The sequence below is a fragment of the Petromyzon marinus genome, chromosome 51 (genome assembly GCF_048934315.1).
Source record: "Petromyzon marinus isolate PM22_M1 ecotype Great Lakes invasive population chromosome 51, UKy_Petmar_22M1.pri1.0, whole genome shotgun sequence".
Classification (NCBI taxonomy): domain Eukaryota; kingdom Metazoa; phylum Chordata; class Hyperoartia; order Petromyzontiformes; family Petromyzontidae; genus Petromyzon; species Petromyzon marinus.
The window spans coordinates 10,495,529-10,521,123 of record NC_133717.1 but is presented as its reverse complement, the minus strand read 5'-3'; the positions used below and the strand labels follow the sequence as shown (position 1 = coordinate 10,521,123).

Below are 25,595 nucleotides of genomic sequence, written 5' to 3'. Positions count from 1 at the left end.
CCTCTCCATAGGTTGATACGAATGACTAAATCATAGGCATATATGAGATCAACGCTGGGCTTTTTTTTTAAAACTCCTCAAATCTGCTTGGCCATCTCTCGTACACACATGACTACATGGCAGCTGGTCTTGTCGTCTCCATTATTGTTGACATGTTGTTTACACAATAAAATAAATGCAGGAGATGGCCAGGTGTGGATGGTTACAAGGCATTCCCCGCCCCAACTCTTCCCTCACATCGATTAATTTACTAAGCCTCCTGCGGTCTTTGAAATGTCAAATGTCAGTGCTTGGGGCCTGCCAAGCACGGCACATTGGCTGCATGCCTGTCTACCAGAGCTCCAGGTAGCAGGGCAAGTCGGAGCACGTAATCGTAGCCCACTTAAAACGAGCAGCGCGGCGAATTTCAAGCGCTCGGGTTACATCTGGCGAATGCAGTGCGCCTGGGTGTACCAAAGGAGCCGCCTGCTTTTCCCGTGCTGACGTTAATAACGCGGCGACGCAGGGCATCGAGATCGTACAGAATGAGAAGTGAAGACTTTGGAGAGAGTATGATGACGGACGGAACACTGTGACAGAAAGAATGAAAGAAGACAGACTTGCTGTAGGACGGTCATGTCCAAAAGAATGGCAGCGAAGGGAAATCAAACAAAAGCAATGGCAACTACAGGATCAGAATCTTTATATAGACCGGAGGAACCCGACGAGCCACGAAGCTCTTTTCACAGATGTCCAGTAGACTGAGAAAAAAAGACGGACTCATGGAGTGGAGGAGGAGGATGCGGCGCTAACGCAGCGAGCAACTGGCACGGAAGCAACGGCAAGAGATGGAAAACAACGGCAATAATGGCCGACAACGGAGGACTGCTGCCGCCGGAGCGTTTCAATAGCCCCGGTGGCCTCCGTAATGGAGCTGAACAGGAAGCGGGAGAAGAGAACGTGGGCGCATGTGTGATTGTGCGCCGGATGCCAAATGGAAGGGAGCGCGCGCGTGGCCTGCGGAGCTGTGCGTGGTCGAACCGGGCTGCCGATTAAAAACAGTAACCTCTGCGAACCGCAGCGGGGCCCAGAGTTGCGCGTCTCGGGTTATTGTGCTTGCGCCCGAAGCCGGCCAGCCGTCTGCGTTTAATTAAATCCCCGCAGAGCAAACGCCGCACCGCACTCGGAGAGGAGGAATGCTGAGGTGGGGTGGGGGGTTCTGCAAACACAGAGACCCCAGACTCCTGGAGTGCGCGTTTTTTTTCCCGTACCGGCGGACGAAAGAGATCTTCGAGGCTCATCGGATTCTCCCAGTCTAAATAAAAGAATCCGAGTCTGAAGCAGCCCTGGCAGCGTGGGTTTCAATACAAACCAAGGAAAAATAAGCTGGATACATATTCGGCGGCTGAGAAATGTGTGAATAAGTGATGGTTTAAAACAACAACAACAACAAAAAGCCACTCCCTACGGAGGTGGGGCCAGATGGGGCCAGATGACTCGGAGGTGAGGGCGCTGAGCCAGCACTGCGTGGTCACCGGCTTCGAATCTGAATCCAGGTCGTGACCCAGGATCTAACCAAGTTCCTTCCCAAGTGCAGTGAAGTGATGTGCTTAGCTAATTATTGCGCAAAAAATTGTTCGAACATTAAATTAAATTAGATTTGTTTTTTCACCAAGCTCTGCAAACTTCCACGATATCTCCGTTCACGTTCAGTTTCTCTGTCACACGTTGCGAGTTCAGAATGGATTCGTCACCTCCTGACGCGTTCACAACGCATTCGGGATATAAAAATCAGCGGCTGGAGGGGGGGGGACAGCACCGCCCTCTGAACCTGCCTGTGCAAGGATGGCCTTGCGGCTCTTGGGCTCCGAGACGGTGAGCAGCTGCAGCTCGGCCATCTTCCGCATCTTCTCGTCGAGGTCGATGCGGTGCTCGAGGTCCCGCACCTCGGAGGTCAGCGCCTGCGCTGGGTCCACGCCGATGCCCGAACCGCTGGCGCCGCGGCCACCTCTGCAGCTCCGGCCGGCGAGCGCCCAGGCGCAGGCCGAGTGGACGGCCGTGACCCAGTTCTCCAGCTCGATCTGGCTCTCAGCCTGCGGAGCGATATACAGAGGCACAAACGCAGCATTGGCACGAGCGCAGTGCCACAGTCGCAGCGGCACGAAAGCAGTGGCAGGATCACAGTGGCGCAATGAGTGGCACGATTACAGGAGCACCGTCACACATCACAGCAGCAGCAGCAGCACAATCACGGTGGTTTGATCACAACAGTGACACAATCATAACAGTGGGCACGATCACAGCAGTGCTGCGTGGGTCTCCCCTGGTGCGTGAAACTTGTGAGCCACTCACTCCGCACGGTCACACAAATAAACAGAACAGAGCGAAAACACGAACGCGGTCGCCCCTCCGCGCCTCCATACACGGCATCGCTTGTTTGGCTCGGACTTATTCAGCTGGACCGTTCATCCAGTGTATACAGAGCTTTCATGCTTCGAGTCAAAGTTCAGGGCCCGATTCATGTGTCGGTGAATGTTGATTTTCGTGAAGATATTTTTGGGGAGAAGAAAAAATGTCCATGTCTCCATCACCAACAATCTGTTTTGAATGTGACCCAAAGCCTTTGAAACCAACACCGACTAGACTAATGGCCTGAACCTGTTGAGTAATAACTCATTAAAAACATCTGCGTCTAATTAGAAGTATAATTCCACTGCCTGATGCGTTTAACCTACCTCGACAGCAAGAAAAGCAAAACAAGAGACCATTCTTTGGTTCTAACAGCAAAGATGATTTTTGGTTAAAAAAAACTTTCAAAGTCTAAGATAACATCAATGAATGGACTTGTGACCCAGGTCTCCGTTGTAAGAGAGACGTTTCATCTCAATGGGCTATCACCTGGTTTAAATAAAAGGTTGCTTGTGGTCTTGTCTGGGATTAACACGGCATCTTGTGCGATGAGACCCGGCCAGATCTGTGTTTTCGTTCAGTCATCTGATAACATTCACATAGTCATCGCTCTATTTTGATTTTCCGACCGAGGATGCAGACCGTGCAAAGCATGCGGGCCTCTGCCTGCCAGGCGAGCCCCCAAAAACATTACTGACAGCTGCTCATCGGGCCCTCCGATGCGCTTTCGGTTTTGCACCGCGTGTTCCACGGCACGCCGTCCGGTGTTTACGGTCCACGTGCCGAGGAAGCTCCAAGCGGCATCCTCCGCACAACGAAGCGGGCATCACCGGCATGCGGCGCTGGGACGTCGGACGTCGTGCCGGACGACGCGCGGCGCAACCAGGCAGCACGTCGCGCAGCACCACCGTGAAAACCTGAGCGGTCGTGCCGCTTATCTGCGACCGATTCCACCCACGCTGTTTTATGTTTTGGCAATAAGAAGACGGTGTGGGGGGGGAGGGGGAAGGTGAGTCGTCTGGCTAAGGGGAGCAGAGGTCGCGATGGACGAGTGGACTCGTAAGGGGGGACGGAGAGAGGCGAAGGCAGTGGAACGGGACCTGGAAGCAGAAGACCTCCCCGTGCGCGTTGCTGAGGCAGAAGATGAAGTCCCGCTTGGGGTGCTCGGGCAGCGCCTGCACCAGCGCGCCCTCCACGGCGAGCGATCGCTTCGGCTCGGGGTCCTGCTCCGAGCCCGTCTGCCCGGCCGCCTCCGAGAACAGGAGGCTGCAGCCTGCACGGGCGCCCGCACGACACCGCCGGGGGACACGGTCACGCTCGGTCAGCGGAGCATCAGACATTTCCTTGAGAGGAACGTGTGTGCGCCCGTGTGCGTTTGTGTGTTCGCGTGTGCGTGTGCGCATTTGCGCCGTAGCGTTGCGGTTAGCGCGCTGCGCTACGAACCCAGTCACCTGAGTTCGATTCACGCTCAAGGCTATATGAACCGGTCCTGGGCCTCTCCGAGGTCGACTCAGCCTCAAATGAGTACCTGGTACGGTGTGTGAAACATCGCCGCTGGTGAGAAAACAAAGGCAGCCGGGCGTGGTCCTGGCCACCCCATCCCCTCGTGTGTCGTGCCGGCCTTCAGAGGTGTTCGCTAACAGCACTTGCCCCCGCAGTCTGTTACAGGCTATACGGAGGATCTTTGTTTTTGGATGTGCACGTAGGTGTTTACGTTGCCCCGTCTGGTCTGCTTCCCACTGCAGGTTTGCCACAAGTTGGTTTGGCGAAACCTCTTTATACACCACATCAGTAATGCAGTCTGGTGGCGTGCACAAACCAACCAGGTGTGGTGGCACAGGCTTTGAAGAAAGGATTGGTGGATCACGCAGAGATTTATGAAACTCAAGAACCTACCGGGCCTGCGAGGTGGCCACGAGAATTCAGTGCAGGAAATGAATACATTAGCATGTCCGATTAGCACGGTTGGCTACGTACGGTGCGAAAGAAGTTGAACGTACATACATCTGTGCAGACTTTTGGCTGCTATCCCATTGTATGTGTGGATTTTTTGTTAGGTAGTTCACTTTATCTTCTCACACAAAGCAAAGATATCCTCATTGTGGAATAGGCCAAACATCCCAACCATCACGATCATGTAACAATTTTACAGCGCTCCATGTGCCATTAAATCCAGTGAATGCAACATGGTTTGAAATGTGAACCAAAACTAACAACCACAACAGTAAACAATTACTCTGAAAATAAATAACTAAATATGCATTAAAACCACATGCAATAGAACTAATTAAACATATCAGTTACATATTTGCTTCTTATAAAACACACAGGCTAATAGCGAATTGGAAAAGATTAATTATTGAGTCTGTTCTGGAATTGATCCAAAAGTCGCGCCTGTAAAAGTAGGCCTTAAGACACAGTGAGGCCTTCTAGCCACATTGCATTATTGATTATATTATTATTCCTGTCTGTGTTGCTGTAAGGACACGGAGGAGTTAACTTCCAGGATTGGTCTTCATGTGGGTTTACGGTTGGGTGCCTTTGGACTAAAACAAACAGAGCCAAATGGTTTTGAGGAAAGCAAATATGATGCAGTGTCAACAGAACATTGCCACTGCTGTGAAATCAAACGGTAAAGCAACTGTGCTAACAGTGGCTTACAAACACACATTAAAGTACCGCATTCCTCATTAATAATTCCTTCACCGACAGAAATTAGTGGAGCAGCGAGTGTGGGTCACTGTGCCCCTGAACCTAGCAACTTGTGTTCCCGGCCATGCCTAACACCAGTGCCAAGTGATACGAAAACCAGTAGCAACCCGCGTGGATCAGCGTGGTGAAGTGCTGTCGGACAACCACCGTGACAGACACGGTGTGCAGAGGCCTACTTCATCCAACAGTGGATTGACAAATGGCTGCACGTCACTCCAGACACCTTGAGGATACAAATATATAAGCGAGTGGATTGACAATGAGGACTCCACACTACAATGATCACCGAGTAACTGTTCTTGCAAATTGTAAGGTAACCCCCGCGCACCGCTGGCCCAATCTCAGCATCATGGTGTTCTTCTGAAGCAAGACACTCCAGAGAATCTGTAATTATGTAATTCCATGTCCCGAAAGGTTTGTATTGCCAGCTGTTAACACATTCCTGCGGAGGGAGCTGGTAGGAACGTTGGGTTGCTCGGTTAATGGCCAGGGTCAACGGCGGCATGTGGTGTATTCCGCAAATATGCCCGACTGTGAGGGCGGGCACAAGCCGGCGTGAGTAGGTTAAACGTTGAGTTTTATAAGGGCACCACGGGGTGACCAGCCCCTCCCCATCCAGCCCCACCCCTCCCCACTCAGCCCCTCCCCACCCTCCCCAGCCCCTCCCCACCCAGCCCCTCCCCACCCTCCTCACCCAGCCCCTCCCAACCCTCCCCTCTCCAAACCAGCCCCACCCCTCCCATTTTTGGATGCACGACGGACGGACACAAGAATCCCGTGGGCTGGTGTAACAGGAGGTTCCTACCAGTATAAAAGTCACATAACACCCCCCCCCACCCACCCCTCGAGAGAGAGAAAGTTGGGCCGTGAATTTTTCGGCTCGGCTGACCGCACTGCCATCGTTTTTGTTGCCCGTTACTGCCAAGGGCCATTATTTCTCCAAATGGAAATTCTCCCTTGGCCGCATTTATACTGTATTTGTTTAATCCTCCTAATGCCCAGGTGTTGGGAGTCTTCATTAGGTCCGTCATAAGCACCGCGAGCTCGTGCAGTGATTTACAATATGTGCGCCGCATGCTGGAAGCTCATTTTAGGCCAAGTCCACTGAGGGGAGTCTCGGATCATTCACGCTGCATGTGCTGTGCATGACCCAGGAATCGCGCGTTCAGCTCACTGGGAAGACGCCGCGGAGAGCCTTCTGCTGGTTGTGCAACGATGCCTCGAATCAATCGATCCCAAAGCTCACGATGCTCGCATATGAATCGTGTGCGTAAGGACGGGTGTGAGCTGTAGAATATGCAAATACATACACTCGCACACAGTGAGGCCTTGCTGCTGTTTATTTCCCTGCAGAGAATGACGCTACAAAGGTCAGGGTGATTAATCACTTGCGTCAGGCCAAAAGCAACAGTTTCAACCGCAGCGCTGAGCGCGTGGCCGATAACGGTAAGCCAAACCAGCACTCCGCGGTGAAAACCGTGACCTGGCAATCAGACACGGACTTCGCTCAGACATTACATTGTCTGGACAGTACCCGGCACAGTCATTACGGGGCTCTGGAGACATTCCGATAAGTGGGAATTTTTCCCCAAAACCTTAAATAATTAACATGAATAGAAAATCTGGGTGAAGTTTGATGCCCGGCCATTGCTAACATTGGTGGCTAGAGATATCTTGAACAGGTCTTGAGACCACTCAGCCCCCCCCCCCCACCCCTTCAACAACCTGCACTGAACAGTTTCCAAGGTCAAGTTTCAAGCATCCCCTGTGTCGCCTGAACAGACTGTAGGGGCCAAGTAGGAGCACCTATGAAGGTCCGGCACAGCACACGAGGAAAGAGGTGGGGGGCCAGCACCACGCCCGCCCGGCCGCCTTTGTCTCCCAGTAGTGACGTTTAAACATCACACCAGGTATTCGTTTGAGGCCGAGTCGCCCTAGGGGAGGCCCAGGACTGGTCCAGATAATCGTCACTGGTGTTGGCCTTGAGCAGGAACCAACTCAAAAGCGCAGCGTGCCAACCCGCTGCACTTCCGCTCCCTACTAATCAGCTTGTTGAAGTAGAGTAAAAACAATCCCCAGGACTGACAAGCAATCGGTACGCTGCCGACTAGCAATGGATTGACAAAGGGCCGTAAAATGGTATTCTTTATTATTAATAAACAACCTAGCAAATTTTTATGAAAAGGAGCGGTGTGCATATTTTGCATTATACATGTTTTAGATAATATGCAGGCTAGCCCACTATCGCCCTTTACCTCAGAAAGTTAGGAGTTCACTATATTACTCCACACCAGAGTCAGTTCTTACTAATATTTATTTTACTGCTTTAATTTCAAATCTGCAGATAAACCGGCAGTTGTTTTTTTCATCAAATAAAGTCCGGTGACCTGGCCACACGTGATAGCGCCATCAAAAGTGGCTCATCACACGTGGGAATTCATAGTAGCGGTCAAATAATCTAAACGGATGTCGTTTCTAAAAACATTTTGGGGGGGGGGCAAAACCGGAGGAACCTGGAGAAAAATCCATGCAACCACGGGGGGAGAGAGAACACGCAAACCCCAAATACGCAGGGGCTTCAAGGTCGCGATCGAACCCACAAACTTCTGCATACCAGGCGAAGGGAGATAACATCGTCGCCTGGTATGCAGGATATTAAAGTTATGTCATTAACAAAAAAATACGAAATCGGTGATCAATGAGCGGGAAAAGGCCCAGGCTCAAGGTGCTTTTGAATATGAATTAAAAATAAGCTGGAGGTGACTTTTGAGAAAGCCTGTGCTGATCTGTATTCCTCCCTGCCAGCGGTCACATCTTAAGATATTGATTAGAGGACAGGCCTTAAAAGCAGGCTGGAGGCCAGTACGATATGTGCACGAAGGGTTCAAGCCAACAAGCGTCAAAAATTAGAACGCGAGTAAAAAAAATGAAAGAAATCGTTTGTAACTCCAGAGTAATATTGGGTGTATAAATCTAACTGATATCACCAAACCACCCAGAACCCAACCAATGGCATGAGATGTGGGAAGCTAAGCAGGGATAAGCTTCGAAAGTGATTGAAACCTGCTGCGATGCTGTGAGACAATGTCGGGCAGTGCGGCCAAGCTGCGTTGTTGTACCTTACTTCTATGCTCCCACGTTAATGCTCTTCACCTTCACCAACCCGCACGGTGAAGTATAGTCAATCGGACCTAATAATTTGCACGCCGTGCGGAGGCCTTCGTCAAGAGGTGGGATGACAAAAAGGGCTGTGCAAGCGCACGCAACAAAAGAAACGGGAAACCTGAATTAATCGATCGCGGGTATCCTTCGAATGTGAACTTGCCAGATCTGCGTGCGCTATAAACATTAGAACACCCCGACCTTAAAACATGCCAAATTGCTAAATCGCTAAGCGCGTTGCACAATGGCGTTGCATTTTCCTAATTAATGAGCAAAGCCCCAACCGCCGCAGAACGAGGGGTGGGGCACGCTAATTGGCAGCAAAGTGTACCCGACTTGGATGACACACAGTGGAAATGCGTGCTTTTGCGGGGATGTGTGTGTGGGTGCGTGGGGAGCTACGAGAGGGACAAAGTCCCATCGGTGGGCTCCTCCGGCAGGCAAGGCTACGTTGGCTGGGTCATGTAGCCCGGATGCCCAGCCACCGCATGCCAAAACAGCTTTTGTTCGGCCGGATCGAGGGGGCTAAACGGGCGCGGCACGGGCTTGAGAAGAGATGGAGTGATGTGGTACGGGAGGACGTGGAGCTGAGTGGACATGCCGATGACCGGTACCAGCGGTGTCGTGAAGGACGCTGCTTCTGGGCAATTGGATGCAGTCGCCCTCCAGCAACAACAACGGAGGGAAGAGGAGCGACGCTCACAACAACGAGCGGACCGCCGGGCGGCTAAAACACAGCAGAAGTTGACTAAGCAGGGGCACAGGTTGTGCATCGGCCAGTTATCTCAGTCGGTCAACCCATGGCACCTGAGTCTGTCCGTTGACCGCCTGCCAGCAGGCGTTCGACACTCAGCCCCGCACAAGTGCCGTGGTGACGTCACAGCCACTTGTTGTTGGAGCTACGGTGCAGTGGTTGCGACGCTGTGTTACAAGCCCAGCGACATAGTTAGTTTCAGTAAATTCCCCGCTCTGGCTAACATCAGTGTGCGAGTGCTGTGTAAACCGGTTCTCAGCCTACCCTAGGTCGACTCAGCCATAAATAAGTACCTGCTGCGGTGTGCAAACAACAGCACTGGGGGGGGGGGGAGGGGGGGAGTAGAGTGGCCAGGCGTGGTCCTGGCCACACCACCCCCTCATGCACCGCCCTGGCTATAGCACAGTAAAACCTTGGATTGCGAGCATAATTCGTTCCGGAAACGTGTTTGTAATCCAAAGCACTCGTATACCAAAGCACTCGTCTATCAGTCGTGATCACGTGACGCTCGGCAGACAAAGCGTACACGTACTACTCGTATTGCAAGACCTCGCTCGTTTATCAAATTAATATTTATTTACAAATTTTGCTCGTCTTGCAAAACACTCGCAGACCAAGTTACTCGCAATCCAATGTTTTACTGTACACATGCTCGTGAACAGCACTTGCCCTCATTCAATGTAGGCTAAAAATGGGAGACCCTTGCCTTTGTGTGTGCATATGTACGTGTAAATTCGTGCACCTGGCCTGCCACCGGCGCCGTGGTGACGTCACCGTCACTTAGTGGCGAATGGCGAGTATTGGTATTGGTCAATATGTTTGCATGCTGAACTTCTTTCGCACCGTACGTAGCCAACCGTGCTAATCGGAGGTGAATGGGAGCGGTGGTGCAATGCTTAACATCACGTGGTTCCCCCTGCTGCAATCCGAGTTGTGTTCCTTGCAACGATCAGCACCAAAGGCACAGGGTGTCTGAACCTGTCCTGGGCCTCCCATATAGGTCGACTCAGCCTTAAATAAATACCTGGCACGGTGTGTAAACGACAGCACTGGTGCGGCAACAGTGGCTCGTGGAGGGCGGTGCCTGCCACACAACCCCCTCATGCACCGCGCCGGCCTTACTTAACCAGGCGCTCGCTAGCAGTGCTCGCCCCAACAGCGCACGCGCGGCTACAGGGCGATCGTTGTTTTGCGCGCGAGTGTGCCCACGCACACAGACTCGCGTCCGCGACTTGACGGGATCGCAAGCCGAACACGGTGCGCACACACGTTGCTCCTCGCAATCGTGGTCACGGAAGCGTAATATCTGGGACACGGGCTGCGGCGGGTGACGGCTTGTCCGAGGAGAGATGGCGAGAGAGAGAGAGAGAAAGAGAGAGAAAGAAATAATGCAATGGTTCCAGGCTACGCTCTGTCCACGAAAATAAATCAATTCCGCGGCCACACGAGCTCCGGGCGCATCCCTGGCTCTTGCCGGGGCTTGCAGGAACTCGGCGGGACTACAAGGGGACGGGCGAACGTGGCGCACACAAAGGAGCGCGGACAATGCCGACACTTCCCCCACACCCACGCGAGCGCGCGTGCTCGCCCGCAGCGATTTCAAACGCGGCGGCGCCCACACACGCACACCGCGCGTACCCCCACCCGCCCACACCGGCGACTGCCGCCGCCGCACCCTGAGCGGGGAGGGGCCCACGACGCAAATACCTCCGTGCCCCTCCCGGCACGCGGCTCCGAGGGCTAAACGTGCGCGTGTACGTTGAACTTCCTTCACGCCGTATGCGGCCAACCGCGCTAATCGGGGGTGCAAAACGAGGGGTGCGCACGAAATGTTCAGCGCTGGAGTCCGTAAAAGTTTTTTTTTTTTACTACACAAAACACTGTTTCTGGGATGTACCCCGTAGTTGTTCGGCACCGAGAAGATCCCCAGCACGTGCAGAGAAATAAACGTCAAGAGAGGTTTTCAGCAAGAGGCAGCGGCTCCCGGCACGTGGAGCGAAACGCGCCCAACAAACCCGAAAACAAACACAAAGATCCCCCGTATAGGCTCAACAGACTTTTGAGGCAAGTGCTGTTCAAGAGCGCCAGCACACGAGGGGGTGGGTGGCCAGCACCATGCCCTACCGCCTTTGTCTCCACAGTGGTGATGTTTACACACCGCACCAGGTACTCATTTGAGGCCGAGTCTACGTAGGGGAGAACCGGGACAGGTTCAGATAACTGTCACAGGTGTTGGCCGTGAGCGGCAATTGAACGCGTGTTGCCGAGTTCGCTGCGTAGTGCACGAATCGCTACACTACCGCTCCCCATAAAAAAAACACACGCATTTGCACTAGCACTGGTGTTCACATTGGGGAATTGCAAAAAAGAAATCTATAAATATCCACCCGGCTCCCAGGCTGCAGCATATGATTGTCATGGGACTGAATTTTCCATCTGTAAGCAATGAGCAAGAGCTTAGCAATACCTGCTGATGAGATGGGGCTGGGCTCTTTATGACGGAGACAATACGCAAATTGTTTGTTATTATTTTAAAATCCCCAAAACAGCGGCCAAGAAATATAATTCACATTTAGACAGACATCACTCTGGGTCAACGATTGGATGAATGATGAACGCATGCTGCAGGTACAGCAAAAGGTCCACAGAGCCGTGTGTGTTACCCATGTCCAGACGTTACCAGGTGTTTTTTTAATGTGGTGCACAGAGAGATCAAATCTAATCACCATGCCCGATTAAAAAAAAAGTGTAGGTCATGCCAGCGGCACATTGCCCAGGGATATTTTCAGTGCACCCTGTGATTTATACCGCTGTGGCATTGGAAGCGCTCTCGTGCTTTTAGCTTTGCCGCTGTTAGGTTTAATTTCTGGTGCGTTTGCTGTATTACCTGTTTCACAATAATAGCTCTGCTGTATGTTTTCGATCACGGTTATATTTAGTCTCTGTACTTGCTGCGTGATATTCTCTGGCGTCGCCAATACGATACGCCCCCCCCCCGCCCCCCGCAAATGCAGCGACAGAGACGCGGCAAGAACTTCACCGCAAAACTTTGGGGTGGATCCTCGGAGCAGTGGTGAGCACGCCATGTAACGAACCCTGGGACCTGCCCTGGGTAAATCCACCGCCACCGCTCCCACCCTCCTCCCCCTATGTTACAAAAAAACAAATGTTCTACCGGCGTTTCTCCCATTAAGTAAGACATTAGATTCTCCCCCACACTTCCCCGGGTTGTCTGTTCCCCATCCTCTCTAGGACGCGTCGGATACATGCGGCCTGCCAGATATTCGCCTGCGGTTGTTATTATTCTTGTGAACAGAAAAAAAATATCTAGTAATAATATATTTTAATTCACGGCAACACAAAACCACCATCATAAGTGATAAGTGGTATCTCAACGGGTTGTGAGAGCACTCCCTTTCACCAGCCCCCACTGACCAACGTGGTGAAGTATGGTCGAAAAACCCCCATGACCTACAGGGCATGGAGAGGCCATTGTACAGCGGTGGGTTTCGAAAGGGCTGTAAATTACCATTAAAGACAGTCGTGGCACTTAAAAGCTCCAGGGTCCTAATACAGAGCTTGAGGGAAAGGGAAAAAGTCCAGCCCTGTAATTAGTTGCTCTCACCACCACTGCACCAGTGGGATCGCTAGACAGCTCCTTTAAAGATTATTTGGCCTACTCTTCCACACTGGCCAGATATCTTGGAGAGGGTGAAAGTAATTGCGCTTTACCCCTACGCACACTACCGTCCGATTGTCTCCTCCCACGATGCATACGTTGGTGGACAAGAAGCTTCCAGACATTCATTGCAAAGTCGGTCCAACTACTGCCGACCTCGTCGTCGCTTGCCCACAGAATATTGTCGGGAACCGGCCTTGCGAACAGGCACAACGACGAGCGACGAGTCGCGCAGCACGGTTACCTCTGAGCGCCACCCAGTATCTCCTCCATTTGCGTCGAAGCGCCGGCTCGATTTTCTTGCCCTTGCGGCAGAACAGGTGCTTGGCCCTGAGCCAGCCGGCCTTGCGCACCTGGAACTGGGCCGCCGAGAGCCGCGCGGTGCTGTCCAGCAGCAGGGCGGCCGAGCCCAGCGACTCGCTCCCCATGGGGTCGCGCGGGTCCTCACTTCCGTCCGCGCTGCTGCTGCCCCCGCCGCCGACGCCGCCGCCGCCGACGCCGCCGCCGACGCCGCCGCCGCCGCCGGCCATCGCGTCGCCGTCGGCGAGGCTCGCGAACGGCGCCCTGGTCACGCCGACGCCGCCCGACCGCCAGCCGTGCATGTAGTTCTCGTAGACGGACGTCTGCTCCGCGTCGTCCGGCGCCCGGTGGGACTCGGAGCCGTGCTGGGAGTCCTGCGGGTGGCACCACGTGGCGCTGCGCTGGATGGTCAGCGGCTGGAATCCCGGGTCGCAGGGCCAACCCAGGTCGGGCGGCAGGGGCGAGGGGTCGCAGGGCAGCTCCGAGTCGGTGGTGCGAGCGATTCCGCTGTCGGCGCCGTCGCTGCCTTCCACTTGCACCTCGACGGGGGCCTTCTGATAAGAGAAACGAAATCAACTGAAATGACATTCACACTTTCCTTGATGGTTAGCAGCACAGTGGACCCGGAGAGGCCGCCGGTTTGATCTCCCGGCACGGCAGCTGAAACAATGGTGCATGTTTCTTAACATCCCACCCCCCCCAGTTTAACACGTAGTCGGCTTATGCGACCAATATGATCCATAAGAGTTTTTTTGGGTTAGATCGCTTAAGTACAAATGTGTCATTAAACCGACCACCACCCGACACGGCCAATTAGTAAGGTTCGTCACGTAAACAAAACGTGCCAATTCGTTACTAGTTCAGCACACCGGTGTGTTGGAGAGTGAACCCACAACATTTACAATTCAAGTACTGTGACGTTTCACCGACAATTATAACCCCAGCAATGTGAATGAGGTTCACCGCAGTTCGTCCAATGGCAGGCCGCGTGTGGTGGGGTAAGGTGTGGGGACTCCCACCGTTTCCAAGACGTCTGGCCAGCTCGATAGAGCAGGCCTCAATACCCTAAGAGAGAGGCTCTAGAGTTTCCTCGGGTGGAGGCGCCTATAGCAGCGGTGGCGTGCCCAAGCAATTGCAGGGCTGCCCCTTTACCTTTTAAACACCACAGTGAGTCAATCTTCACGTTGCGTAAGCTCATTAGAAAGCATGGTTTATCCATGCGGTAATCTACCTGCTCAACATTACAGCGAATATGTTTTCACTTTCAAGCCTTATTGGATTAGGTCATAAACCCAACAGGTGGCCAATTCGCTACGTGGCACAGTTAAGACTCCTTGGGCACCAGGAACACAGGCCCCATTGTTGCAGACAAAACTAATTTATCGAATAATTCTTTCCCGCAACGATTTGTAATAAAATGCGCGTCATATATAAAAAAAAATAATTACAAATAATTCAAGTTTACCTTTTTAGTTTTCCGCCTGTCTAAGCTCCCGACGTAGCCGATTGGCTTGGGGTCACCGATCTCCAAATCGGCCCAGGAGACCCCAGCAGCAGGGGTCCGGCCGGGCTTGAGCCGCGGCAGCGTTTGGGAAGCGTAGCCCTCGTAGCCGTTCGCCGTGCCAGCGCCGGGATTGTCATTCTCTTCCTCGCCCCGGCCGATTATCAAGCCCAGCGACTTCGACAGGTCCCGGTGGCACGTTGCCTCCCGGGGAGGGGCGGCCACGCGGCGCGACACGTCCGGGACGCTGCGGAGGCCCAGCGGCTTCCACACGGGGCTGCCGGGGCCGCCGCCCTGCGACGACGCCCCGGCCTGCGAGCCGCAGCCGTCTGTCCCGCCACCCTGCGACGCTCCCTCCTTCGAGCAGCCGCTGCCGGGCCGTAGCGGCTGCCGATAGCCGCATCGCGACACTACCAGGTCCGGCACGCGCCCGTTCTCCCGGAGGTAAAACTCGCGTTTCTCGCGCCTCTGAGCGGCGGCGGCCGGGCCGCTCATTGCTCCCGCTGCAGCCGCCGACTCTTCGCCCGGTGTGTCGACGTGAAACTCGACGCGCACGCCGTTGCGATCCCTCGTGTCCTTGCGGAAGAGGATCTTGGGGCTGCTTCGCTGCTGCTGGGCACGGAAGAGCGCGCCGCGCGAGGACGACAACGCCGTTACCGTCGCTTCGCCCGAGTGCTCGCTGCCGGAGTTGAGCGTGCTCCGGCTGCCGCCCGCTCCGCCCTCGTCCGTGGCGAAGCCGTTGACCGTGCTCGGCTCCGAGTCCAGGTCGGCAGCGCTGCTGCCTCGCCGACTCTCCGCCTTCGCGGCCGCGGTCGCGGGCGCCGGCGCGGCCTTGCGGTTCGACGCGCGCCCGGCCCGAGCGGCGCGCCCGCCGGCGGGACGAGGCTCGGAGTCCGCGGGGCCCGGCAGCGCGTAGGGGCCGTAGTCCTTGCTGCGCCCGCGCAGAGAGAGGGCGCGCGACTTGGTCGGGGAGCGCGAGGTCGAGGCGGGGCCGGGCCGGTGGCCGTTGGGCAGGCCATGCTGCTGCTGGCTCTCCTGGTTCCCCATCGCCTGCGAGGAGCGAGACGCGAACCACGAGAATGAAAACGGCGCAAGAAAGGCGACGGCGGGAGGGGAGAGCGAGTGGCGCTGATTACGTCGGAGACGCACTCTGTTAAAGAGCGGTGTCGCGCATGATAAAATAAAAAAAAATCTCGCTGAAATGCAGCTCACGCGAGTCTGTGACTCAACGTAAACACCACAAGAAGTGGCAGATGCTTTAAAATAGTCCGGTCTAGGCCTCTGCGGGGGTCAATTTCCACCTCCACACAAGAGCACAAATCTCTAGGCAGATTATTATCTTTTTTAAAAACAGCAACTCAACGTCGATTTGAAAGCGAGCAACGCGCGGCATGTTTACCTCTCACGGCAAAAGGGAGAGCTGGAAACAAATCTTGCAGTCTGAGGCGATGCAGACGATTCCTTGTGTTTCCCAGACGTTACTTCACCACTGAACAAAAGCATAACAACGGTGTTTCAGACGCACATTTGTTTTGCGTTACATTACACTGCCCTACATGGCAATTGTAACTGTAAATACGTTTAAATAACGCTGGAAGTGCTTTAGTCGAATGAACGGCGCGTTTAAGAGTCCCCTTTTATGTCTGCTGTCTGCGAGAGGCCTGCCCAGCATATGTCACATCATCGCAAGCCAGCCAGCAAATTGAATTACGCAATAGTGTGCGAGTTTAACATTAATCTGACGGCAGTTTCGAATACGATTAAGGTTCTCGACACGCAGTGCAAAAAAAAAATCTGTTCCAAACAAAAAAACCGGCCATCTGCCTCAAAACCTCATCTTAATAAATCTAAAAATTGCGCAGGTCAAAATGGTTTGCTGGAAGGTCCATCGTAATTAAATGTACGTTCAAACCGGGGGTTGTGCAGCTGCGGGTTACTGCCATTAGCAAGACAAAAAAAAGTCTAGCTGCGTAAACATCTCCGTGGCTTATGACGCTTTCGTTCTATAGAGCTTAGCAGACTTATTTAGTGCTGCAATTACAAAAAATGCAACAAAAACACACGCACCCAGTTTCCAGGCCTGCCTGCTGCATCAGCGTGCAGGTCCCGTTGTTAACCTGTTTCCAATTATATTAATGCTTTCAATGACCACCAAACAAGAGAAACACATTTTGATTGAACTTGTGATTTGTGTATGGTCGGTTTGAGTGGGTATAATCTACACAAGAAGATATCACTCCACAGAACACATCTGTTGAAAATAATGGGGTATGTGGTGTCATTGCAGGAAAATATTCTAAGATTCTAAGTCAAGGGTTTTAAGTGTTACCGCTGTATTTGCTGGGGTTTTCTCCCCACATGCGAAAATGGAAATTTAACAAATATCCCAATGCAGGACCCTTATATATGTGACGTAAATATACGTCCTTGAAACTCAGTCACGTTTTATTGGGTGAGGGCCATTATTGTTCACGATATCTATGACGTGTGTACTTTTGAGGAACGTGATATCATTTCATGGCTCCTCCAACGGTGCTTACGCATTTACTTTTCTTGATTTATTCCTTCAGCAAAACCACGATTATCTCAGCAATCAACGGGCGCGTCCGCGTGTGTGCGCAAGAGAGTTATAAGCGTTCAGCAATCAGGGGCAGTGGGACGCAGACAGGCATCAGAAACCCGCGGCGTGACCACGCCTGACACTTGTCGCCCACGAGTGGCCCACGTGCGCCGGTCGGCCCCGCGTGTCGCCCTGGAGACCCCCGAGCAGCACACAAAGCGACGGATTAAGGCAGAAAAGCGGACGATTGTGCCGCGAGGATTTAATCAAAGTGCTCTCCTGGTTCTGCTGTCATAGCTTTGCCTCACGTGTATGTGTGTGTCTGTGTGTGGGTGTGGGGAGCCGTAGTGTAGCGGGTTAGCGCCGCGCTGCGCTATGAACCCGGCGGCCCGAGTTCGATTCCCGCTCACGGCCAACACCGGTGACGATTATCCGAACCGGTTGTGGGCCTTCCCGAGCTCGACTCAGCCTCAAATGAGTACCTGGTGCGGTGTGTAAACATCGCCACTAAGGAGACAAAGGCGGCCAGGTTTGGTGTTGGCCACCCAGCCCCTCGTGTGCCGTTCCAGCCTTCATAGGTGCTCGCTAACAGCACTTGCCCCAAAAGTATGTTAAGGCTATACGGGGGATCTTTGTCTTTGTTTTTTGTAAAACACAGCAAGTTGGCACAGGCTAGTTATCTCAGTCAACCCATGGCACCTGGGTTTGTCCCGTGACCTCCTGCCAGCAAGCGTTCAACACTTCACGTGGCCTTTACGTGCACACAGCCTGGCACAAGCGCCGCTTAGTGGAAAATGGCCGTTGTTGTTGTTGTGAGTGGGGGAGCGGTAGTGTAGTAGCGGTTAGCACGCCATGCTACAAACCCGGTGTCCCGAATTGGATTACCGGTCACGGCCAACACCAGTGATGATCCTCTGAACCGGTCAAGGGCCTCCCCTAGGTCGACTCAGCTTTAAATGAGTACCTGGTGCGGTGTGTAAACATCGCCACCGGGGAGACAAGGGTGGCCAGAGGTGGTGCTGACCAACCACTCCCTCGTGTGCTGTGCCAGCTTTTATAGGTGCTTGCTAACGGCACTTACCCCACAGTCTGTTCAGGCTATAAGGGGGATCTTTGTCTTTTTATGAAGATCCAGAACTCACCAATTATCTCCACTCACTCACTCGCTCACCAACGATCAGTCGCCTCCTTTCCCGATTGCTCTCCTGTCGCTACTGCAATGGTCACTGTTCCCGTGAAATGTTCTCTTGATTCCTCTGCCCACTTTGAGGACTGTCCTACCGGACTGTTCAACCACCACACGCTTCTTCCCCTCGCACTACTCCACTTTGGAATTTCCTCCTCCCATCATCTCTTTTTCCCAAGCTGCAACAACAACCTCGGCTCAATTCAAGAAACGTGTTCAACTCTTTACCTTTCACAACTCGGATAATTCTTTTTCTTGGTGGGCGCTCGGCATTTTTATGGCATTTGGGCCTCCGCTCAGCAAACTTTAGGTGCATGCTGGCGCGTTAATCAGGTTTCACCGTACGATTGCAAATTTCGTGACACTACAAAATTAAGGTTCCCGTAAAGTGCGCAATTGTATATCACAATGTCGCTGTATCATATTTGTGTTCTGTTGCATTTATAGCATTAATACAGATTACATGCATAGTTAATCCACATAAGCCTGCCAAAAGTCTTATTGGTCACTGCAACTTTATAACCTATAATGCTTCTAAATCACATGCTGTCAGTTCCATCAGAAGTGTTAAATAATGAAATAAACTCTGAACATTTTGACATCACATAATTGCCATGCCAGTCAATGACTTCAAAAACAAATTTGCAAAGTGCTACTTTTATGGGCAGTAAAGATTTATTTAGAACTTAAATTCTATATTTTATATAAAATCTTGTCAGCAAATATTTAATAAAAAAATATATAACTATCAATGATAATTACAATAAATATATATTTTTAAAAATGATAATAAGAATAACTTTTACAGCGTCATTCATAAAACTGCATCTCAATACGCTCTGAGATCGATTAGCACGGTTGGCTATGTACGTTCCGAAAGAAGTTTAACATACATCATACATAATCACACAATTGCATCAAGGAAGGGGCTGATCCCCAAACAAAGAACTTGTGAACAAAGCTACTAAGCACACAAATCAACACAATTACAAAAAAAGTTAACAAACATATCAAATAGATACATGGCAAAAGAAGTGTATGATGTTCACCACGTCAAATTATCCAGCTCCTCGAACCAAAACGAACGATTGGATTACTGTGGGCCTCATGCTGCATGATATTCTGTAGCATCGCCACGACAGTGCAGTAACTCTACAGTCCGCTCGCGCCACGTAAATGTTTCGCTAAATTTGACAAATGTTTCTCAAAACAGGGGGAACATGCTCTTTTTATCCGTTACTTTCCAAGAAAATATCCCACCGGCCTTGCTCATTTTTTTCCCGAAACGCCACCGCGCCCCCTTCCCAGCGCAGTGGAAGGGAACGCAACGCGTGCAGCAAGCAGAGATGTGAACACAAACAGAACTTTCTAGGCCTGGAGATTCGCAGAAAAGGCTAAAAAAAATTATAGTTGCCCACGAACAAAATCAACATTCGCGGAGCCAAGAGCAAGGTGCCTTGAAATGAGGGGGCCTAGAAAAAATTCATCCGACGGAGCCAAACACTTTAGTGAATTTTTTTTATATAAATCTTAAGTGTTATTTACACAATGTTCATCTTAGTCATTTTTAAGGAACGTAACATTTTCATTTTAAATGTTTAAAGCTCTGCAGATTGAAAGATGTGTCCTGATGGCGGATCCACTCCTATCGAGCATGGTGAGGAGGCTGTGAAACAGATGGCCAGATTTAGCCTTTTTTTCTACACTTCCTATATTACTGCTGCGGAGGTAAAGATTGAGCTTTAACATATGCAGTTTGTTCTCCGAGTCGTTTTTTTTAGCTTGCAAAGACAAACACCCCCCCGCCCCCCATAACACTCACACAAACTGTTGGGGCAAGGTGCTGTTTACGGGCGCCTATGAAGGACGCCACTATGCACGAGTGGGTGGTGTTGCCAGCACCAAGCCTGGCCCGCCTTCGTCCCGCTTTGACTTTGAGTAACGAACAAACGAGGAATTTATCCTGAGTACCGATTTAAACACAGCACCAGGCTGAGTCAACCTCCAGAAGGCACAGCAGTCTGTTTCGGATATCACAGGCTATGGCTGTTAACAGCGTGCCAACAACTGTTACCACCACTCTCATACACAAATATCAAAGATCTCCGCCTACAGCCTGTTGGGGCAAGAGCTGTAAGCAAACACCTATTAACCTTGACACAGAACACAATGGGGCATGTGGCCCAGCACCACGCCAGGCTGTCTCCACAACGGTAATGTTTGCACACGAAACGAGGTGCTCATTTAAGGGTGAGTAAGCCTCGGGGATGTTCAGGACCAATTCAGATATTCGTGACTGATGTTGTCCGTGAGCGGGAATCGAAATTGGATATCCGGGTTCGTAGTGCGCTAACCACTGCACCACCACTCCCCATCGAACATACAAAGACAAAGATCCCCAGTATAGCCTTAACATACTGTTGGGGCAAGTGCTGTTAGCAAGCACCTATGAAATCCGGCAAGGCGCACGAGGGGGTGGGTGGCCAGCACCACGCCCGGCCACCTTTGTCTTCCCAGTGGCGATGTTTGCACACCGCAATAGGTCCTAATTTGAGACTGAGTCGACCTAGAGGAGACCCATGACCGGTTCAGATAATTGTCACTGGTGTTGGCCGTGAGCGGAATCCAACATGGTTCGTAGCGCAGCGTCGCGCTAACTCCTAACACCACCGCTCCCCCCAACACACACGCACACATCACACACTGCAACTCTGACGTGTGACTCTTCACACACAACAAATGCCTATTAACTCTCATTGAGGACCGTGGAATCCTGCCAAGCATGTTCGCTGCAGCTCGCAGACGCCCGACAGACCGTGACGCCTGCACCAAAGGCCAGCTCCTCCTCCACCCCAAGACTGAGAGGGCCCAACGCCTGATTGGCAGCTTGAGAGTGCCTCGCGTTTCGAGCAGCCACAAAGTGACCCAGCAACACAAGGAGGCAGCACGAGGACTGCTGGCCAAGAGGTCAGCACTGGCTCAGTGCAGTGTCAATTTATATTCTTTGGGTCTTTCTGTAAAGTCACGTAGATAGGTTCAAAATTAATTTTAAAAATAATGAACAAAAAACCACGGCGCTTCCTGCAGTCACGAAAGCTTTAAGCCAGTGTTAATTTAGTCAGCCTTTCCTATTTTAGTGTGTCTTAATCTTGTTAATGCCAACTTGTGGCACTTCAGCAAAGTCTCGGGCTAACGCGAGCCTCGGTCATTAGCACCGAATCCCACGAGAGCCTTTGTCTGGCTCTATGAGCCTCAGACATTTACAATGAGCCCTATGGGAGCTTTAGTCTGGCTAATCTGAGCCTCAGCCATGTACACTGAACCCGACGGGAGTCTTAGTCTGACTAAATGAGCCTCAGTCATTAAACAATTAACCCTATGGGAGCCTTAATATGGCTCCGAGTCTCCAAGCAGTGTTAGCATATTTTAATTGTATCCATAATCTTAATCTCGTGGACCTGTGCAATCTAGCCAAGTCTGAGTCATTCTCTTCTCGCCTAAAGCAGTCAAACATTCAGTCAGTCAGGCACTCTTTCATTTTAAATGTTGGTGAGGGGTGTTAAACTTACCCTCCGGCAATATTATCAGGTCAGCTAATCAGGGAACTCGGTACACATCTCTTTTAATTTATACTTCACCAATTGCCAAGTTCGGTCCTCCATGGTGCACTAAATCTCCAATACCACTACTCAACTATCGAAGCAAACCCGCATCTTTCTTAAGCCTCGTTAATTTCATCTCAGTCGGCCGTGATTCGCTTTGTCACGGGAAAGCGAAGTCAGAATCATCAGAACATTTATTTGGACTGGAGGAGGAGTCAGATGACCTATGAAGCTCTTTTTCACAGCTGTCTAGCAGGGGGCAGGTCAGCAAAGCTACAACAGCAAACAATAAAAAAAACGATCAGAGTGCAAAATATTAAATATGGTAAGCAAGTCACAAAATATTAATAGAAAAATTATCTGATTAACTATATAATCCTTATCACGCTCGGTGATTTAGGTCCACTCAGTAATTGCCACCCTAAAATGAAAACAAAAGCTTTCTTCAACGAATATTTTCATTTCGTTTGCGCAAACTTAACGCTGGACCCAGCACATAAACGATTTACAAGGCTTAGCTCACCGACCAGAGCTGGCTCCGAGCGTCAGCGCCGGCGGCAGCCCCCCTTTGCTTACCGTGCCGGCGACGGCTCGCAGACGCACGGCGTGGGATCGGCTGGCTGGGATCGCCACGGGCTCGCCGGTTCATAGCTCCCAAAAAAAAAAAAACACACCAGCGTGGGGGGGGGGGGGCACTGCCGGGGCGGCCACACTACCGAGAGGGGCCGGCTGCCAGCGGGTGCAGCGAGCGCGTGCGGCACATCTGAAACAAGAGGCAGGGGAGAGAAAAAAAAGCACAGGGTAAGGAGGGGGGTGAGCGAGCAAATTAAACGGGCGACGGCAAAGGCGCAGTCTCTGCAACCTGCTTACTCACACCACTGCTGGCGGAAAAGGGGGGCCCTCCATGAGAGAGCCCCCCCCCCCCCATCTATGGGGTATTTGGCCTACTTTCCACGTTGGCCAGACATTCTTGGAAGAGATGGGAGTACCCACACTTTATCCCACCAAACCCAACCTGCCAATGACGAACTGTGGTGTGCCCATTGTTTTCAGCCATTGGGTGGATAGAGGCGGGCAGATTTAAGAAATTTCCCCCAATGTGTCAAACTGCACGTTTAAGGGAGTTTTAATTGAATCGGCGACCTCTGGATAGCAAGTCCAGTGTGCTAACCCGTGACACCACTGTGGCAGCATCCCAGGCAATCAATTACATGACGTAAAAAAGGGTTGGGATTTTTTTTCGCTTCATTTTACCACGGACGTCCTGCGCAGAGATGGAGCGATGCAACTGTATGCACGTGCCAGAGGTTTTGTTGCATCGCAGGACGGTAGGAGGTGGCAAAGTCAGTGATAAAAAGTTTGATTCCTGGCAACGGCTTACGCCAGTGCCGACGGACATCAGAACCCAGTCCTGGGCCGCCGCCTTTCACCGGCCCACAATGACCAGCATGGTGACGTGCGGTGAATCATGACCGATTGTACGAACTCATGTTGGACTGCTTTCGCACTGCACGTCGCCAACCATGCTAATCGGAGGTGCGGGGGAAGGACAACAAACTAAACACAAAAAGCTGTTCTTAAGAAATAGGTTTTCAAAATAGATTAATAGCGAGGGGGAGACCTTCATCTAGCAGTGTAGAGATTATGGCTGCTGTTGGTGACGCTCATTTGTTGTGTTTTGAAATGTTAATCTTTTTTTAATCTTTCCGGCTATATTAACGTGAGATTATATTCCATAAAAAACTACTTCACGGGGATGGGTTATCATTCGTGACCATTTGAAAAGTACATACATCTTAACCTCTATTTAACTCAAAGTTTGATCAGATTGGCCGAACATCGAATATAAAGTGACACCATAACACATTAACAAGTTTTTTCTCAACACAGTTCTTAAATCACGCTATTAAATACTAATTATATATTGTAGGGGGTCGTCTACACTTATCATTAAAATTATAAGCCTTTAATTAACTCCCTGAACATCCACCGACATAATTGCAGAAATACAATATCGCGATTGTGCAGTGTATAATAATAACCTCGTGCTCCTTTTATCCACGTGCAAGCGCGAACTATATAGCTCGTGCGCGATAATACCAGCCATGTGTTTATTCACGTCGCCACGCCGTGATATGTATATACCGCCTTGTAATTGCCCACTCCGACAGATAGCATGCCCAAATTAAGCAGTGCAAACATCGCAATTGCCCGGCAGATTTTGAGCACATGGTCAAATGAGTTTACGTGGGTTGGACAGTAGGTTGGACAAACGGGCACGACATGGGCTGGTGAAGAGATGGACTTATGCGGTACGGGAGGATGTGGAGCTGAGTGGACTTTCCGACGACCGGTACCAGCGGTGTCAAGATCGGCCTCTATGGAGGAGGCTCGTCAAGGACGATGCTACTGGGAGCAGGTGGAGCGCCGGGCGGCTAAAATGCAGCAAGTTGGCCCAGTAGGGGGTAGAGCTGGTGCATCTACCGGTCATCTCAGTCTGCCAACCCATGGCACCTGGGTGCATCCCGAGACCCCCTGATCAGCGAGCCTTCAAGACTTCACGTGGTCTCAAAGTGCACCTGAACTGGTACAGACGCCGTGGTGACGTCACCGTCATTAAGTGGCCAATGGCGGGTATTGGCATTGGGCACACGATAAGGCGACAGCGCTAATTATTACCCGTTGGGTATCATTACTCAGTTTGCCGCCGATTTCCCATTGTTGAGATGTAACGGTAGGCTGCCAGGAGCTATGTGCATTGCTACACAAAACAACATTCCAACTGAAGCCCTCAGGTTACGCACAATGTGGATTACTCACATACCACACCGGAAAAATTCCATATAACCAACAAAAACGATAAGTGGCAGCGATTAGACGTTAAACGTGACTCATACCTACTGCCTGACGTGGGAAATTTTATTCGGCACAAATTTAATTTAAAACAGAAACCGCGACAGCGACAACGATGTCGAGGGTAACCGTGGCACACGACACAAAATAACCGCTCCGAGACTGTGTACAGCACGTATTGTGTGTGTGTGTGTTTATGTGTGTACGTTGAGTCTCGTTCGCACCGTACGTGGCAATCGGAGGTGCAGGTGAAGGACGACAAACTAAACACACACAAAAAGCCAGCCATGTACAACTTCGTATATCTGTCTAGCTGGGACTGAGTTACGGGCGGATATGCGAATAGGTTGGATATGCAAATATATTGAAAGGGACATTTTACCCCACTGCATGCGAACTGCCGATTGACTAACTTTGGCGTACCAGTTTATAATACTGTTAGGCGAGCAGACATGGGTGCTGTTTAATAAACTTTAACCATTATTTAAACTGTCGTGCCCGGCGATGGGAGTCGAACCGGCGACATCTGCGTTGCAAGTCCAGCGCACCTAAGCCGCTTTTGGCAGCATGCTGCGCGACATTGTGCCGTACTGAAACACGCAAGACTTTCAAATGAATGGGAGCGGCCTTGCCGATGCAGAGAGTCTACTTAAAAACAAAAAAACCTGCACATTTAATAAACGATGGGCATGCGATTTGGCCGGCCGAGCTAACGGGGAAATTTTTTTTTTAAGTTGCCACCAAACCACAATCCCACGTCTGGTTCCTGAGGAGTGGGGGTGGAGGGAGGCTGCTTTGGCTGAGCCGCCGCAGCTGTGCACAGCCCCCAAGAAACATTCGTGCCAAGTTTAGCGCTCGCAACACGCCCAAAAACCACTGTTTTGAGCGTTTGAAGAAA

General features: G+C 51.5%; 1 protein-coding gene across 3 annotated transcripts in view; it reads right to left on the bottom strand.

Annotated features, from left to right (window-relative positions):
- LOC116953328 (rho guanine nucleotide exchange factor TIAM1-like) overlaps positions 1 to 25,595 on the bottom strand; it is a 136,586-nt gene that overhangs the window by 64,237 nt on the left and 46,754 nt on the right. For 2 of the 3 annotated variants that reach the window (XM_032973426.2, XM_032973425.2), the window contains exons 2-7: positions 22,421 to 22,607; positions 15,896 to 15,985; positions 14,461 to 15,546; positions 12,940 to 13,549; positions 3,489 to 3,661; positions 1,815 to 2,072 (exon numbers count right to left, since the gene is read on the bottom strand). In XM_032973426.2, coding sequence (XP_032829317.2) covers positions 1,815 to 2,072; positions 3,489 to 3,661; positions 12,940 to 13,549; positions 14,461 to 15,543 — 2,124 coding nt within the window. In that variant the 5' untranslated portion in view covers positions 15,544 to 15,546; positions 15,896 to 15,985; positions 22,421 to 22,607. The remainder of the gene's footprint in view (positions 1 to 1,814; positions 2,073 to 3,488; positions 3,662 to 12,939; positions 13,550 to 14,460; positions 15,547 to 15,895; positions 15,986 to 22,420; positions 22,608 to 25,595) is intronic. The other variant, XM_032973428.2, reaches the window with a different exon arrangement.